Source organism: Arachis duranensis, chromosome 6, assembly GCF_000817695.3.
Source record: "Arachis duranensis cultivar V14167 chromosome 6, aradu.V14167.gnm2.J7QH, whole genome shotgun sequence".
Lineage (NCBI taxonomy): Eukaryota > Viridiplantae > Streptophyta > Magnoliopsida > Fabales > Fabaceae > Arachis > Arachis duranensis.
The window spans coordinates 63,986,159-64,003,563 of record NC_029777.3 but is presented as its reverse complement, the minus strand read 5'-3'; the positions used below and the strand labels follow the sequence as shown (position 1 = coordinate 64,003,563).

The 17,405-nt window shown below is 28.6% G+C and overlaps 3 protein-coding genes across 3 annotated transcripts; all 3 read left to right on the top strand.

Moving 5' to 3' along the window:
* The first annotated feature begins 3,675 nt into the window (after positions 1-3,675).
* Positions 3,676-10,384, top strand: LOC107493934 (GDSL esterase/lipase At5g03610). The gene is made up of 4 exons (XM_016114969.3): positions 3,676-3,980; positions 4,070-4,282; positions 6,607-6,878; positions 9,672-10,384. The coding sequence occupies exons 1-4, from the start codon at positions 3,911-3,913 to the stop codon at positions 10,182-10,184; spliced, it is 1,068 nt and encodes a 355-aa protein (XP_015970455.1). The 5' UTR covers positions 3,676-3,910; the 3' UTR covers positions 10,185-10,384.
* A 2,155-nt stretch (positions 10,385-12,539) lies between these two features.
* LOC107493932 (protein NSP-INTERACTING KINASE 3-like) lies at positions 12,540-13,589 on the top strand. The gene is made up of 4 exons (XM_052263046.1): positions 12,540-12,668; positions 13,071-13,214; positions 13,283-13,307; positions 13,410-13,589. Exons 1-4 carry the CDS (start codon positions 12,547-12,549, stop codon positions 13,587-13,589), a joined length of 471 nt encoding a protein of 156 aa, XP_052119006.1. The 5' UTR covers positions 12,540-12,546.
* Positions 13,590-14,189: 600 nt separating this feature from the next.
* LOC110272335 (4-coumarate--CoA ligase 2-like) lies at positions 14,190-17,090 on the top strand. Its single transcript, XM_052263045.1, has 4 exons — positions 14,190-14,438; positions 15,834-15,936; positions 16,037-16,126; positions 16,983-17,090. Exons 1-4 carry the CDS (start codon positions 14,329-14,331, stop codon positions 17,088-17,090), a joined length of 411 nt encoding a protein of 136 aa, XP_052119005.1. The 5' UTR covers positions 14,190-14,328.
* Positions 17,091-17,405: the final 315 nt, after the last annotated feature.

Here is a 17,405-nt window from a genome sequence, read left to right as displayed (position 1 = left end):
AAGTACTTCTTAAATCAATGTGAAAAGATGTGAATTTAGAGATAGATAACCTTTGGTATAGTCCTATAGAAAAAACTCTTCTATTACACCACCTTGAGTTTTTATCCTAATTGTAATTCCATTGTACATATTCTTAATTGCACAAATATATGCAATTCTTATTCTCTTGGTTTATAAAACCTTTAACAAAACTTCTTTTGGTATCCCATCATATGTTTTTTTTCCTGATTGAAAAATACTATATTTAGATTCTTTTTGTTATTCTGATACTTTTCTATCATTCTTCTCAAGAAGTATATAGTTTAAGTGGTGGATCTACTCGGAATAAAAACAAAATGGTTATCGTCTGATACTCATATCTTCTATCTCAAATTTTATTCTATCCTCATGAGTATAATTTTTCTAAAATTTTCATAATTTTATATATTTTTCTTAGATAAAAAAGAGAAGATTTATTTGAATTTGAACTAAAATATAAAATTATGATTTTTAATCTTATCTTTGTTTTTTTATAATTTATTTGAATTAAATAAAAATATCTTTTTATTTATATTTTAAAGTTAATGTATAATAAGAGATAAATGAGGACATTATTTGCTATGAAATGGTTGGGGTGCAGACATTAATATTGTGTTTGAAAGAGAGACTGAGATTGAAAGACAGAAATTGAAAAAAATAGACTGAAATTAAATTAAGTCTTTGTATTATGTTTGGTATAAAATGTATGTACATAATTAAGTTTTGTTTTAATATCCTATTTGATTCAAGATAAATATAAATATAAAATGAGAATATTTACCAAAATATTCTTAGTTATTAAAAAAATATTATTAAAGTTTCGATCCTCGATTTTAGAAATTTCAGTACCTTGTGACTCTACTTTCTAAAAATACTAAAGGAGCAATGCTAGGGGGCCAGCAATTTTTGTGATTGTTAGCCATCAACTAGCCATCAATGATGATTTGATGGTGTGAGATTGGTGTGAGATTTCATCCAATGGCTCACCTTTTTCTGCTGGTTACATGCTGGCCAAAATTTAATAAAACTGCTGGCCCCTAAACTTTTTCGATACTAAAGCATTGGAATTTTATATTTCGAAATTAAAATTTTAATTTCAATCTCTAACTATCAAATACCATATTAAATTCTATTTTTTTAATTCTAATTTCAGCCTCTAAAAACAAAAACTAACTAATTGTGCTATTAATTTTGCCTTATAGAATTATAGTCAATACTAGGGACGCACCTATGTTGTATTATAGGGGCACTTGCCCCACTCTTATTTCAATTTTTTTTTTAAAATATACATATATAATAGAGTATTTTACTTGAACAAAATGAAAGGAAGAAATATTTACTCAAATATAATAATGGCAATACCTTAACTTATGTGTCCTGATTTATTATTACGTAAATCGTAGAAAGTTACCACAGTTTTACTATTTATATATAAACCGTGGCAGGTAAACATGATTTATAAATAAGAAAAAATGTACATAAACCACAGTAACCACGGATTATGCATGAATAAAGTAGGTGAAAATTGTGCTAGGTTCTCACAGTTTATGAGCATAAAATCCCCTAAGTTACTATGGAAACTCACCTGCAGTCGACTTCACATGAAGTTGTTTTTGGATGGATGACACGTGTTACTATTTGGTTTAAAAAATCGGTTTATTTTATACAAATGATTTAATTAAAAAACCAATTGATGATAGCTATGATGTTTGATGTTTCACCGTATCTTATTTTAAAAATAAATTGACTAATTTAAATTGAAAAATTGTAGTTAATTGTTTACTATATAATTTTTTTAACCAAGATTAAATTAAAAATTATTTAAAAATAAAATTATCTAATATATTGGATCAGTTCAATGTTAATCAGATTTTTTATTTATTTATGGACTCAGTAAACTTATTTACGTTTTAATACGATTTAAATTATATTAGTATATTTTTATTTTTTATTTAATTTAATTTTATATAAATAATTAGAATTTTATATTATAAAATTTTTATTAGTTTGTAATTTAAAATTTAAATAGACATAATTTAAATTAATAATTTATAAAATTATATGTATTCGTATTATTGTACTCATATGATTTTTTTTACTATTGTACTCATATGATTAAATTATATTTATTCGATTAAAAAAATAACGATTGTTAATTTTTAACTAACAAATAAATACGCTTATATTATTTTTAAATTAAATTTTTTTAAATAAATGTACTCTTATTATTTTAATTTTTTAATTTAAATAAACATATTAATATTATTTTAAATAAAATTTAAAATTAATATAAGTAGGTTTATTTAAAATTTTAAATTTTAATATTTTAAATAAACATATTCTTATTATTTTAAAATTTTTTAAATTTAAATAAATATAATCATATTATTTTAAAAAATATATTAATACAATTCAAATTGTTTTATTATTATTATTATTGTTATTATTGTTATTATTAGTATTATTATTATTATCATTGTTATTATCTTTATTATTATTATTTTTATTTTTATTGTTATTATTGTTATTATCAGTATTATTATTATTGTTATCATCTCACTCATATTTATAGAAATTTTCTCTTCATAAACCGTAACAAAAGTTTTTGCATTTATATATTCCTTCATAAATCGTGGCAAGTAAGAGGATTTTATGGTCAAAATTCTCTCTTCATAATCCGTGGTTACTTACCGCGGTTTATACACATTGCGTCTCATACATAAACCGTGCTTACCTGCCACGATTTATGTATAAATAGTAAAACGTGATAACTTATCACGGTTTACATAATAATGAATCAGAATACGTAAGTAAAGGAATTGTAATCGTTTCTCTCTTTTATTTTATTCAAGTAAATTACCTTATATAATATGTCTCCATTTTAAATTTTAAATGACCCCGTTACAAATAAACTTGGCCCAATTATTTAAAGTCTCAAACCCATTTTATCTTTCTATCATTTTAACTATTAGTTAACCTAATCTTCTCCCATTCTCAAATCCCAGCCGTCACCACTCTTTTATTCTCTTAAACCCTCTTCTTAGTTTCATATTTTCAACTTCCTTTTTTCTATTCATTTTCTAGTAGTGGTGGTTCATCTTCTCTTCATCAAAATATAAATTTTAAATTCTCTATTTTTTTTATATAACTCTCTATGACTCTATGTATCTTTCAATTTCATTGTTTCTCTTTTTTATATTTTCAATTGCAAAGTTTAATTCAAACAATTATAATTTAAGTATTAATCTAATTTTTTTATTCTCGTCATAAATTTATATGTTTTATTTTATTCACAATTTAGTAATTCTTATTATTTATTTGTTTATCTTTTGTTCTATTTTATTATAGGTAACTATGTTGCATGTAAATTTTTAAAGTCAATTGATCAATTTACTAATTTAAAATATATATTTTTTATTTTTAAAAATAACAATGAAAAATACTTCAAAAGAAAGCTACTTTTTTTATTCGAGTAATTAATGTGTATTTTTATTTTTTTAAATTTGAATTAATATATCTTTTTATAGTAATGTATATTATTTTTGTCCCTAACATAAATTTTCTAGATCTGTCAATTGATAAATATATTTTTAAATTTACACATATATTTTCTATTTAAACAAAAATAATGTATAACCCTTTATGTTTTTTCCATATTAAAATTGATTTCCCTCACTAGTCACTATACTTCAAATATGGAGACTCACATTTGCCACTCACTATAAAAGGCATGTCCATGGGTTTATTTCCATCTCCGAGTCTCAGCTAGCACCTACTAACTTTCATCTTTCAAGTATACATAGCACGTACCTCCCTCACTTCTTCCTCTGCTCTCGCCTCTGTTACCTCCCTCAAAACATATTTGACTTTACTTCATCACTACCTCCATACTATGATGGACTTATCACTACACAAGCAACTCTTCCCCCTCCTCTCTCTTCTCTTAATTCTATTTCTTTCAGGTATAAGCAAATAAAAACAAATATACAAAGCATTTATATATGTCGCTATATACTGGTTCCTTTTTTCTTAACTCGTTATTATTCTTTAGGACAAAGGATGCAAGCAGAGGCTAATAATAGCCTTCAAAATCCCCAACTCTGTGAACCAACCAAGAAACTCTTCGTTTTTGGAGACTCATATGCTGACACCGGCAACATCAGAAAAAGTCTCTCCAATTCATGGAAAGACCCCTACGGCATCACCTTTCCCGGCAAGCCAGCCGGTCGATTCTCCGACGGAAGGGTCCTCACCGACTACATTGGTATGTTGTGCTTATTACTTTATCATTATAATATAATTAATGTACGACTTAAACTCACATAACATTATTTTAGGGTAATAAAGTGATAAGCTTAAAGAAAAAAAAAAGAAATCCTTGCAAAAATAACTACAAGTGGTGCTTACTTCTTTTTCAACATATATATGATTGTTGCTTATTATTTTATCTTTAGCTTTCTTTCCCAACAAAAGTTTTGCTTTTTGGTCTGCTTAGCATCATTTAATATAAAGTAAATATATAGTATACTAAATGGCGCTTTAATTTGCTAATGCTAGCATATATTAGTACTCTTTATTATCGATATTAGAACTTGGAAGCTGTGTGATGGTGGGGTTCTTTCTCTGCTGGCTTCCCACTTTTCCTTTTCACGTTCAGTCTCCACTCTATTCCAACGTCGTGCTGTTCTTTCTTTTGCTATGAAAAAAAAATTACCCCATTATATTATTGTGGTTCTTTGTGTCAACTTTTATTTTTCCCTTTTTATTTTTATATATTTGTTATTTTAACTCTGTTTTGATGGTTTACCTAGCACATTCTTTTCTGCGTTACCTATATTTCTCCTTTTCCATAATCATAATGAATTATTAGAAGCATGTACGTTTTCTTTCTTTGCTTTCTCGCGTGACACCAAGCTATTGGACCCAGAACGCTTTTGTCTTATCGTTTCTATTGGAAATCAATTAGTCATCGCTCTTTTTCCCATTGGCGGTCCCCTTTTCAGGTCTTTATTAGTCATCGTGTTTTCGAATTACTATGTCCTCTGATCGTATTTTACCCATACTGACATGATGATTGACAAATAAATTGCTGTTTAAAATGTGCCGTAGGTTTTAATTAGAGTGCGGATTGTTCCTATGGGGAGATTAATATATGGTACAGTAATTGTTAATGACATTAATGATTGTTACGAATATATGATTCTGCACTAACTGCAAATATATTTCTTAGCACTAGTGATACACCTTTGGCTCTTGGGATATCCTTCTTTATTTTTTCATATCCCAAGGTACCTTTAGCTTTTATTATCAGTCGTCCTTTACAGGCTTTACAACATCAATTTCTAAACTAAAGCATTCTAAGGAATGGCGCTGACGTACCCATTAATCCGCGCCCATTAACGATATCAATCTCTCCACTATTATTTTTTAGTTACAAAAACCATAGACATTTGGTTCACATATTTTAAGGGGTGAAAGGTCTGACACAGGCCCTAAATTTCATAAGTTTTGGGATCATCTTTACATATCAAGAGGATTAAAAAATTGGTTTTATAACGATTTCTAAATATTTTTATGTTTAAAACATCTTCACACAAAAAGGTAAATTTTGTAATGGGTAAAGTATTAAATTGTTCCCCTTTATTTGGGTGTAATTCTGTTTTAGTCTTTAAGGTTTAGAATGTCCTATTTGAATTCAAAAAAAGTTTCATTTAATATTAATTTAGTCCCACACAGTGAGGTCAAACTTAAATAATTAACGGAATGTCCTACGTAACAACATATAAGAACAAAATTGATAATCTGAAGAACAAGTACAAGTTTCAGAGCCACAAAATCAACCGTTGATACATCAATACATTTATTTATTATTTTTCTTATAATATAAATAAAATATTTTCTTTAGAACTAAAAAGAATGATAAATAAACGTATTGATGCATCAACGATTGATTTTGTGCCTCTGGAATTTGTACTTGTTCTCCATATTATCCATTTTATTCTTGTACTGTTGTTATGTAGGACATTCTGTTAATTATTCAACTTTGATCTCACTGTGGGACTAAATTGATGCTAAATGAAATTTTTTTAGATTCAAATAGGATACTTTAAATCTTAAAGATCAAAACAGAATTACGCTCAAACATAGAGGACCAATTTAATACTTTATTTTTTTTATTCATAAGTTTACATTCTCAAACACTGTTCAACCGACGTGTAGCTAAGTTCCAACCATGTTAAATATTTTGTACAACTTTTTTTTAATATGAATTAAAATAAGCTCACAGAAACAAGCTTTACTTCTTCAGTTTTATTACTTTATAACAATCACATCAAAGTATATATTAAAAATTAACTATAAAATTAATTATTAGTATAAAATATATTTTAAAATACGAAATACATATTAAAAATAAATTAAACAATATATATAGATACATAAATATATAATAACTAATTGTCAAATTTGATGATTAATTTTTAATTTATATATTATTTGATTTTATAATATGTATCCTATTTTTATCCTATCTTTAATTGTGTGTGTGTTACTGTGTTTTTGTGATGGACATGCATGGTTGCGGTGCAGCTAAGTACCTGGGAGTGAAAACACCTGTGCCATACAGATTTCGGAAGCAAATGGCGCAGCAGCTGAAGTACGGCATGAACTTTGCAGTGGGTGGAACTGGCGTATTTGACACGTCTACTCCAGGGCCCAACATGACCACACAGATCCAATTGTTGGAGCAACTCATCCACGACGGACTCTACACCGCTTCTGATCTCACCAACTCCATCGCTCTTGTCTCTGTTGCTGGTAACGACTATAGTCACTACCTTGCCACTCATGCCTCTCCTCAGGTAAACTTACTCTCTCTTGGCGACATTAGCTTCAAAGCCTCCGCCACATAACAAATTATCTTTATATAAACATATTTTTATAAAATAAATGAGAAATTTTTATTCTATTTTATTTAACAAAATACTAGATGTAGTTTATCGGAATTTATTCTTTTTGATGATCATTTTTAGCATTAATCCTATTCTTTTAGTCTAATAATTTAATAACATACTTCAATTTACACTTTTAATAATTGATCACCAAAATTAATAAATTTTAATGATCCTATAACCCTTCTCGTTTATTTATATTGCGATATATTAATAGATTATTATTTTTTATAAAAAAATTCAAGAACTAGTAATTTTATTTTATATTGGCTATTAATTTTAGTCAATAATCTAATATCTTTAGCTTAATAGTTAAATAATATATTTTTAGCAAATATTTTTAAATATTATTAGCTAATTTTTCCTCAAAAACAATAAATATAGTATTACCTATTTTGTATATTAAGTTTTCAAAAACTACCTAATAGATATTACCATAATTAATTAATTTAAAAAATCCATTTATTTTTATTATAAAAACATTTGAAGATAATTGAATANACCAAAAAAAATATAATAAATATATAACTATAAATCTTACATATATAAAATTATAAATATTAAAGTAAATAAAACATTTTTATATTATTATCTCTAAAACATTACTAATCCTTTCTTTTTTCAACATTATTGATGTATTATAAGTTATAACATAAATATAATAAAGCTCATTTAATTTCTAATCACATAACTACTCTTTACGTAAAAGCATTTTTCGTAAAGACAATAGTTATCTACCAAAAAACAATTTAATATATTTAGTTAAATTATTTGACATAATACATATATCTTTAAGTTATTATTTTAATAAAAATATTTTTATATGAATAATTATCCAAAAAATAACTAAGAAATAAAATTCAACAAAAGAAATGCTCCATTCAATTGATATGTGAATACCTTTTACATATTCTGCCTTGTAAGATTCTCTATAGTAATATTTGGTAATTAATAAAATTTAATCTAAAATAATTAATTTTTTTTTATTTTTGATATTATTTAGTTGATTGAGCCCAATTTAATAATTATGATGTACACTTAGGGCTGGAAGTAAGTTAAGGTAGTATATGAGCTAATTCGAATTCGATTTTTAATAGCTCGATATATATATTTCATATGTATATGTATAATATTAAAAGTATAAATTAAATGCATATAGGATATATATATATATATATATATTTTAATGATCTTAATTATTTAAAATTTTATATTTATTTTTATATATAATTTTGATGTAGGATATAAATAAAAAATTTATAAATTATTGATAGATAAACAATATATAAAATTGATTTTTTAAAATATATAAGTTATAATTTATTAATATAGAATTATCGATTATGTTCCTATTATTTGAGTCAGTTCGAGCCAGCTAGTAAGTTTTCGATAAGCCGAGTTTGAGCTTAAGAAATAGGTTCAATTGTTAATGAGTCGAGTCGTGAGCCAAGCTCAATTTTTGTGAGTTGAGCTTGAGCTTAGTCTAACTTAACTCAACTCGACTCACTTCCAACCCTATCTACACTGTCACAACTTTAAACACACTCCAACCTTATAGTGTTGACGCTCGAATTTACTTAATCTCTTGAGTTAATACTAAATCAACCTAACATTCAATATTTAAGAAGAGAGCTAAGAACATAAGAGAAATGAAGCTTTGGTAAAAAAAAAATACTTTATTATTCAAGTGTTTGTTACAAATGACTTATACTCTAAAATCTAACTCTCACCCCCTATTTATAGCAATTCACCTCCTCAATGGATAGTTAAGATTAAATCTAATCGGTCCAGATTGATCATACAGAATCTTCACTACAAATATCTATCCTATCACATTTTTTTTAAATATTTCTAGATTATTCTATATATTACTCTTTATACTTCTATATACATCCACACTCTTCTAGAATATTTTATGACCTTTCAGAGTCTTCTAAAACCTTCTAGGATATTTTGCGACCTTCTAGAGCATTCTAAAATATTCCAAAACCATTGAGAGCATTCTCAAACTCTCCAAAAAATTATACAAACACCGCTAAATCTAACATTCTAAAATTTATCGTGACATTCTCCCTTTCCTATTGCACAGACGTCCTTGTCGCATTTTATTTTTGATAGCACTCTAAATATTCTTAAAATTATCACATCCCATTTAGCTTTGGCTATCAAAAATTATTTCCACTTGAAAAAATGAGTTGTATAAAAATTGTTAAAATATCTCTAACTCAACATTCAAAATTTCATAAATATAATATCTATTATTTAAAATATATAACGTCTATAATCGACGTAACAAATTGAGACTATTTATTATTTATTATTTTTTTATTTTCACACTTTGAATTTTTTTATTTTTAATAAATTGAGACCGATTGAATTTGAGATTATTAGATTTCTTTTATAAAATATGCTATGGTGATTTGGGACTAATTTTAGAGTCAATAATATAAGAGTTTGAAGTTTTTATTTAAAAAAAATTATATAATTATAGATATAACAATAGAAAGTTTTGTGGGATTTGATTCTAGTAGAATTTGGAAGTAATGATTCTTTGCGTAAAAAGAATTAATTGTATTAAATAAGTCAAGAAAGTAATTTACACTATTTTTTAAGTGAGAGTATTATTAAGTATATATTTTTGTTTATTGTTTAAGGCTTTTTGGTTAACATAATCTGATTTGGGGACACTGGCACTTGTTCCAGGGTCTACCATATTTCGTGGCGTCAGTGGTGAATCAAACAACAAGGAATCTGATGCGGATCAAAGCATTGGGGGTAAAGAAGATCATAGTTGGCAGCCTCCAACCCCTTGGATGCCTCCCTCAGGTCACAGCCTTCTCGTCCTTCCAACAATGCAACGCCTCTTCCAACACCTTGGTGGCTTTCCACAACAACCTCTTGAACCAAGCAGTTACCAATTTGAACCAATCGTGGTCGTCGTCCTTCGCGGTTCTCAACCTCTACGACAGCTTCATGTCCGTCCTAAACCACCCTACGACGCACAACATCCAGAACCAGTTGCGGCCGTGCTGCGTTGGCGTAAACAGCAAGTATTCATGTGGGAGTGTGGATGAGAATAACGTGAAGATGTATAGGGTTTGCGACGATCCCAAATCAGCCTTCTTTTGGGATCTGGTGCACCCCACGCAGGCCGGGTGGCATGCCGTGTATAACAAGTTAAGAACCATGAATGCTCTTCAAGGAATTCAGTTCTAGAATTACATAGATAGAGGAGAACTGACGGACTGCATCCATGCTTGCTTGCGTTGTTGCTTAATTGGTACATGTAAGCTCAATTAAATTAAGTTTAGCTTAGCTTGGCCTGTTCTTTATGTTACGTCAACACATGCGCCCTTTCAGTTGTACTTGTTGATTGTCTCTTCAAGCTAAGTTAGTGTTTTATGTTAATTCTGCAATGTGCAAATAGAATGTTCATCATTTTATTGTTCCAAACTAACAAAATTGATCTAAAATGAATACGTTGTTAAGAGTTATGCACACACTGTACTATAGTGCCATGCTATCTGATCTTCATCGGTACGGTGTCCATAAGGAATGTAAAATTAATAGGGTTAGGTTTGACTAGTCATGAATCTAAAGTCTATATATATTATCACCGTTTGGTTTCATCAATTATTATTAGGATAATTGTGTCATTTGCAGCCTGGGTATACTACATCAAACTTCCAAAACCTATAAGCATAGACATAATGAGCATACTATACATTTTATAAGACTTAAAAGCAAAATCTAAACTAACAATAAGACTTAAACTCAGTTTAGATAAACAGTTTAATTAAGTTCATTTTAAAAAAATTATTTAAACAATAATACTACTAGAATATTAGTTATTACAGACAGATATTTTCGACAGATTTTATCCCATGAAAATACAGACGGAATTTCAGAGAGATTTTTTGTTGAAAAATAAAAAAATGAATTAGCATAAATTACAAACGGAAAAAGAAATCCGTCGATAATTCTGTCGAAAAATTAATTTTTTTCGTGGGAAATGATTATAGACGGAAAATCCGTCTATAATTAAGTGGACAAAATGCTGCGTTTTATTAAATTATTACAGACAGAAAATTCATCTGTAATTTAAAATTTTTCATCTGAAAATTTTAATTTAAACCTAACTTCACCCCGTCCTATCGAGCTCCTTTCACACACATAAAATCACAGATCAAACGAGTTATTCCACTCTCCTTCAACGAGCTTCTCCGTCGCACAAACTTCTTCTTCTTCTTTCCTCACTCACGGCGCCACCGCCGCCACCCTAACCACCACAGCTACCTTCTCCTTCTTCTCCTCTCTTTTAAACACTGAACCAGTAGAACACAGCCCCTGTCTCTCTCGTTCTTTCTCGTTCGCAGAACAAATCAAGCTCAAGCTCTTGTTCTCTTCGTCTCAGGTGAGTTCCAGCACCCCAGCGCCACCTGTAGCAGCGTCTGTCCCCACCACCGCGCCTCTCTCTCCTTTATCCCCAATCAGTTTTGGTTCGCATATATTCTCAGCGCCGCAGCCATCATCTCCTCTAATCAATGCTTCCAGGTTTTGGTTTCAAAATTCTTTTCATTTCTGTTAAGTTCAATTAAATTTTGTTTAGTTAGTTTGATTTTAGTAATTAGTTTAGTTAGATTTATTTTCTGATTAGTGAATTTTTAGGTTTTGATTGGATTAGTTTTAGTTAGATTTGTTTTTTTTATTTTAGTAATTAGTTTGATTTAAAATTTGTTGTTGAAACTTTTTTTCTCATGGTTTTTCAATTTTTGGTGTTTCCTTTCACTGCACTATCTTTTTTCTTTTGCTGCTGCTTCTCTCTGCAGTGTGTTAGTGATCCTTCTAAAACAATACAATTAAGAATTATGCTTTACAAGGGTTGAACTTAGTGATCTGCTTAGAGCTCTGTTAGCTGCAATTCTTCTATTCCATATGTCTTACTAATGAATCACCTGCAGTTTTTCTATTGATGATAAAGCCATCAGAAGAAAGCGCAAATTTTTTTACTGATGATAAAGCTAACCAAGGCAAGCTTGTCTCTACTTAAATCCTCCTGCATATATACGATAGAATAATATTCAGTTTGGATAGTAACCAATTTTCAAATAAGTCCATAAAGTTAAAAAAATTGTAATCGTGTGTGTTTTTTTTTTTGTGTGGAGGAAAACATTGTTACTGAATTGAGAATACAGCATGGAACAAAGCAGATTGGTTTCATAGTTATTATGTTCACTTCTTCTGTTGATGATAGAGATTTTTGCTGCTGTTCTTTCTTCTTCTGGCATAAATTATGAAGGTTAACCTTTCTTTAATTTTTATCCCTGCTTCCCTTTTTCATTTTGATCTTTGGTCAAGTTAATTATGCTGAAAATTACTAGGAATGATAGCTGAAAGATTGATGATGATGCTATTCTGTGACTTGTTATTTCCTTTTCTTTTTCGCCTTGAGAATCTTAACTCTTAAGTACTTCCTAATTACCTGTTACATAGTGGCATAATCTCAAGTGAATCAATTGATGGGAGGTTTTAGTTCTTACCCTTCTTTCTGTTTCTTCACTGAACAGTTCTAACTTTGATGGCGATAAAGAATGAATTGAATGATCCTCACAATGTCCTGGAGAATTGGGATAGTAATTCTATTGATCCTTGCAGTTGGAGGATGATTACTTGTAACCTTGATGGCTCTGTTTCAGTATTGTAAGTTTAGATTTTGAAGTGTTTTATGAAAGTAGCAAACAAGTTTCAAGATATTTATATAGGAAAATGAACCAAACAAATTTGAGTAGTTTGAATTATTTTTTCTTTCTTCTAAAGATCTTTTATTTTCATATAAAGGGAATGCCTAGTCAGAACTTGTCTGGTACTCTATCTCCTTGGGTTGGAAACCTTACTAACTTACAATCTATGTAAGTTGTTCGGAATTTTGTTTAAGTCTCTTGTGTAGTTCTTGCTTTGGATGTTGGTTCAGTTCTGAATCAGTTGCCTTTGCTCTTATTGATTGAATGAATCTTTATTTTCAAATTCTTTGGTGCATTGATTTATTATAAACTTATATTCACTCAAAGTAGATGCAGTTACAGTGATGCTTAATTGGTACAGGTTGCTTCAGAACAATGCAATTTCCGATCAGATTGCTACAGCAATTGGAAGCATAGAAAAGCTTCAGACACTTGATCTCTCCAATAACAATTTTAGTGGTGAGATACCGAATTCTTTGGGAGGCCTCAAGAACCTGAATTATTTGTAACTTATATTACAGATTCTAACTGTTCAAAGTATTGTATTTGATACTTATTTTATGTGTCATATAGTTTATATTTCAATAAATGGTGCCTTGTATTTTATTCAGGTAGGTTTTGTTGTTGCCTTTTTCAATTCCTATATTTTTGCTTTCCATGTTTGAGAAGTGGTTTTGTTTTGTTTTATTTTGATTCGTAGGTTTTTTTGAGAGAAGGATATTATGTAGAGAAAACTTTCAAACAGACCGCTGAGATATTGAAACAGAGAGGGATGGGATTAGAGTCACAACTTGATTCTCTGGAAGTCATAATCAAGGACCTTCAAGCAGAGACCATGTTTTTCGGTCAAACAATTGCTGAAGCTGCGGTGCATTTCTAATGTATAATTTGGACTTAAAAGACATTTTTGAACCTGTTGATGCATATTTTTTCTTTATTATTATTATTATTATTTTGAAGGATTTATTTTTATTTGATTTGTTAATTTTGTTTTTAATATTTTAAAGCAGGGAAATATGGACCTCTAGTGCAATGTAATGTACATTACTCCTTAGCATATGACATTGAAAGCAAATATATTCTTGTGATATATTTTTAATGGGATTTGATCCGTCTTGTGCTTTCATTATGCATGCATATAAAAGTGTTCATGAAGTTTTCTTAACTGATTGATTTGCTTGTGATGATATTTGATTTTGGTACAGGAGGGTCTTGTGGAGATAAGGGAAGACTTATAGAAGGTTCTTACAAAGGAAAAACTAAATCAGGTATGTTCATGGCTTTTTCTGCTTTATAAGGTCTAAGATTATTTTTAGATGAGACAGACTTGCAATACTACCAAAACTTTTAAATTTGGAGCCATGGTGCAAAGGTTAGTAGTTAACATTCGAAGTTTTGGCTGTAAAATCAGCTTCTTGCCAAATTCAAACTAACCTTACCTACGACACATTCATACTGACCCTTCTCTAGAGTCAGATAACATGAAAGCAAAACTTATATTTTGAGTCTCTTTATCTTGATTGTGGACTGATTTTTGCATCTATTGTTAATTTAAGAAAAGATTCATGAAGTCATCTAACTTGAACCATTCTACCATTGAATAGAGTAGCACAAATAATATGCTTATGTATATTTTTTTTCTAGCATCTTTTATTGATGCATTGGCTCCGGCAAAACTTGAAGGAATTCTCATGAGCCACCCTTCCATTGAAGATGCAGCTGTTGTTCTGTAAGTATACATATATAATTCTTGGTGAATTTTTTGGTGTAGAAAGAATTATTTTTCTACATGTATAGAAATGCAGTGTATGCTATAACTATGCGACAAGTGTCCCACTAAAGGGACAGAATCTGTCTTGACTTAGTCTATCTGCATAGGGATACTATAGTATCACGTGATGAGGTTGATAAACAAATATATTATTAGTAGTAATATGTTAACATAATTGTGGGCCTATGGGCTTATAAGTTAATTTCTTTTTTAAAGACAAAAGAATGGTTTTACTGTAAAAGTTGCTAATGTTTTTAGAAAGTTTACTTCTTGGATATTTATTTATGCCATTTTAGTCTCTCTAAAATACTTTTTTCTATTTTTAAATTTTATTAGATTAAAATTAAATTATAAAAAACATAAATATAAAAAATACATTATACAAGAGTATTTGATAACTCAGTGAAATTGTTTATTATTTTAAAAATTTAGTAAGTAAATTATTTGTAAATTAAAGTTAAGACATAATAGATCATATTATAATTTACGCTACAATTTTTATAGTTGTATGTCATTGAGAAGAAGAAAACATTTCATGTAATTTTATATTAGAATGAAAAAAATAATGAAAATGAATTAGGAATTCTTATTTTTTTTTTTACTTTTTGAGATATTTTTTTTTTGTTTGAAAAGGTAGATAAAGAATCTATTATATATATACCAAAATAAAAATTACTTTGGTGTAATAATTTTGTTCCTAAAATATTTTGTTATATATATCTATCACAAATTTTGTTTACAATTTATTAAGTTTAAAAAATTTATTATCTTAAATAATTATTTTTTATTATATAGATAATATTTAAATAAATATATATATGTTAATTAATTGATTAAATTAACCATGAAGAGAGAGATTTTGTTTCTCGAATTTTATGGTCCTATATATATTACAGAGAGATTTAAGGAAAAAAAAGGAAAAAAAAAATAATCTGTGAGAGTCAGTATGCTTAGACTTTTATTGTATCTACGTATATCTTTATTATAAAATATAAATTCACCTTTTTGTCCAAAAAATTAAAAAGGCTTAATTTACAAGCCCATAATTTTATGCTAACATAATTATTACTAAACCTCATATTATCATAGTTGTTTATAGTTTCATCACATGAAACTATACTGTACCAAGTTTGGAGATAGACTGAATAAAGATAGATTTTGTTTTTTAGTAGGACATTTGTCACAGTTATATCATACACCATATTTTTACACATATAGAATGAGATCCTCTTCTACATAGTAAAATTTACCTTATATGTATCTTTGAAATTAATTAAGCTAGTTATTAGCTAATAATAATTATTGAGTAATAATAAGTAATTAAATGGTTGTTGCACACACATGCATATGTAGGCAAAAAGATGATGTAGCTGGTGAAGTTCCAGTTGCTTTTGTGGTGAGGTCATCAAATGATCCTATTACTGAAGATGCTGTCAAGGACTTTATAGCTAAACAGGTAAATGATTTATACTTGATTAATTTAATTGTATTTGATAAGAAGATAATTAATTAATAAGACAATGCATGACATTTTTTAATTTAATTGTTGTGAACAGGTAGTATTTTACAAGAGGCTATATAAAGTAATTTTCATTGACGCAATTCCAAAATCTTCAATTGGCAAGATATTAAGAAAAGAACTCAAGGCAACCTGCTATCTAATTAGCTATTTGGCTTAGCTTCATTTGTTTCTTATATATAATAATGATGTCAACGTGATAATTTGTATACTTTATTCTTTATATTAGATTCAATACTATATGATTATTTTAAACCAATTTAATTCAATAATTAGTTCATTTTTTTGTTTAAAGAATATTAAGAATTAAATTTTAATATAATACAACTTTTTTACTGTACATGACTTCTTTAACTATCAAGCATTTTAATAACAATGTTTCCTCAGGTACAAGAACTAGAATTGGAACTTTCATGATTCCACCACCAACATCATTTAACACTTCTACACAGCCTCCATCAAAGAAAAAGAGCCGGCAACCCAAGTTTTCTTCTTCTTGCTTAGCTTCATTTTTCTGTATTTCATTATAAGTGGAAGATGCAAAAAAGGTAGAAGATGCAAAATATAAAGACACTAAAAAAATAGGGGCAGAAAAAAAGTTGTTCTAAGACAGACATTTTGTCTGCCTCTCTACCTATATCTTTCTCGAGACAGGTTTTGTCTCCCGTATTTCTATCCTGGAGACAATCTCCAAATGTGGCCTTAGTCTGTAAGAACAAGTATTTTTTATGATTATCCATTTAGAGATACCATTTATTGCACCTAACTTAAGGGATGTGAACCTTTTTGGTCCTTGGCTGCTTATATCAACAAATTTGAAGTTTTCTGAATTCATTTTTAAAAATGTTACTAGAACATTAGTGATAGAATAGTACTGACTAAATTTTCTTCATGTTGTATGCCTTTAAATTGCATTTGTGATGATTCTCAACGGGTATTTCTTTGGAGAACAGTTTAGAATGAACTTTGGTGGCAACCACTAGAGTGGCACTTATTACGGAGCCCCTGTTTATGATGGTTATGGATATGCATTGCCTCCTCCTCATGATCCAAGCATATATGCTGCTGCCTACGCTGCTTACCCTATCTGAGGCCACCAACAACAAGTAAACTGAATAAATAAAGTGCAACTGCAGGAGTGACTCCTCTCACAAGTCACAACAATAGCATCATGCTTGAATGAGGAAAATTAACTTTTGATTTGTAACTTGTTTGATCTGTTGAAAACTCTGATAAGAACCCCCTCCTAATTGTGGAGTGGAGTTGAATTTTAGCATCCTGAAGTAGCACTTTAGGGATTAATTTAATGATATGATTACATTCATAGGAATGTAACTATAATGAGGAACTTGTTTATTGGGATGGTCATCTTATTTTTTTGGAGCATCTTTTTATTGAGACAGTGA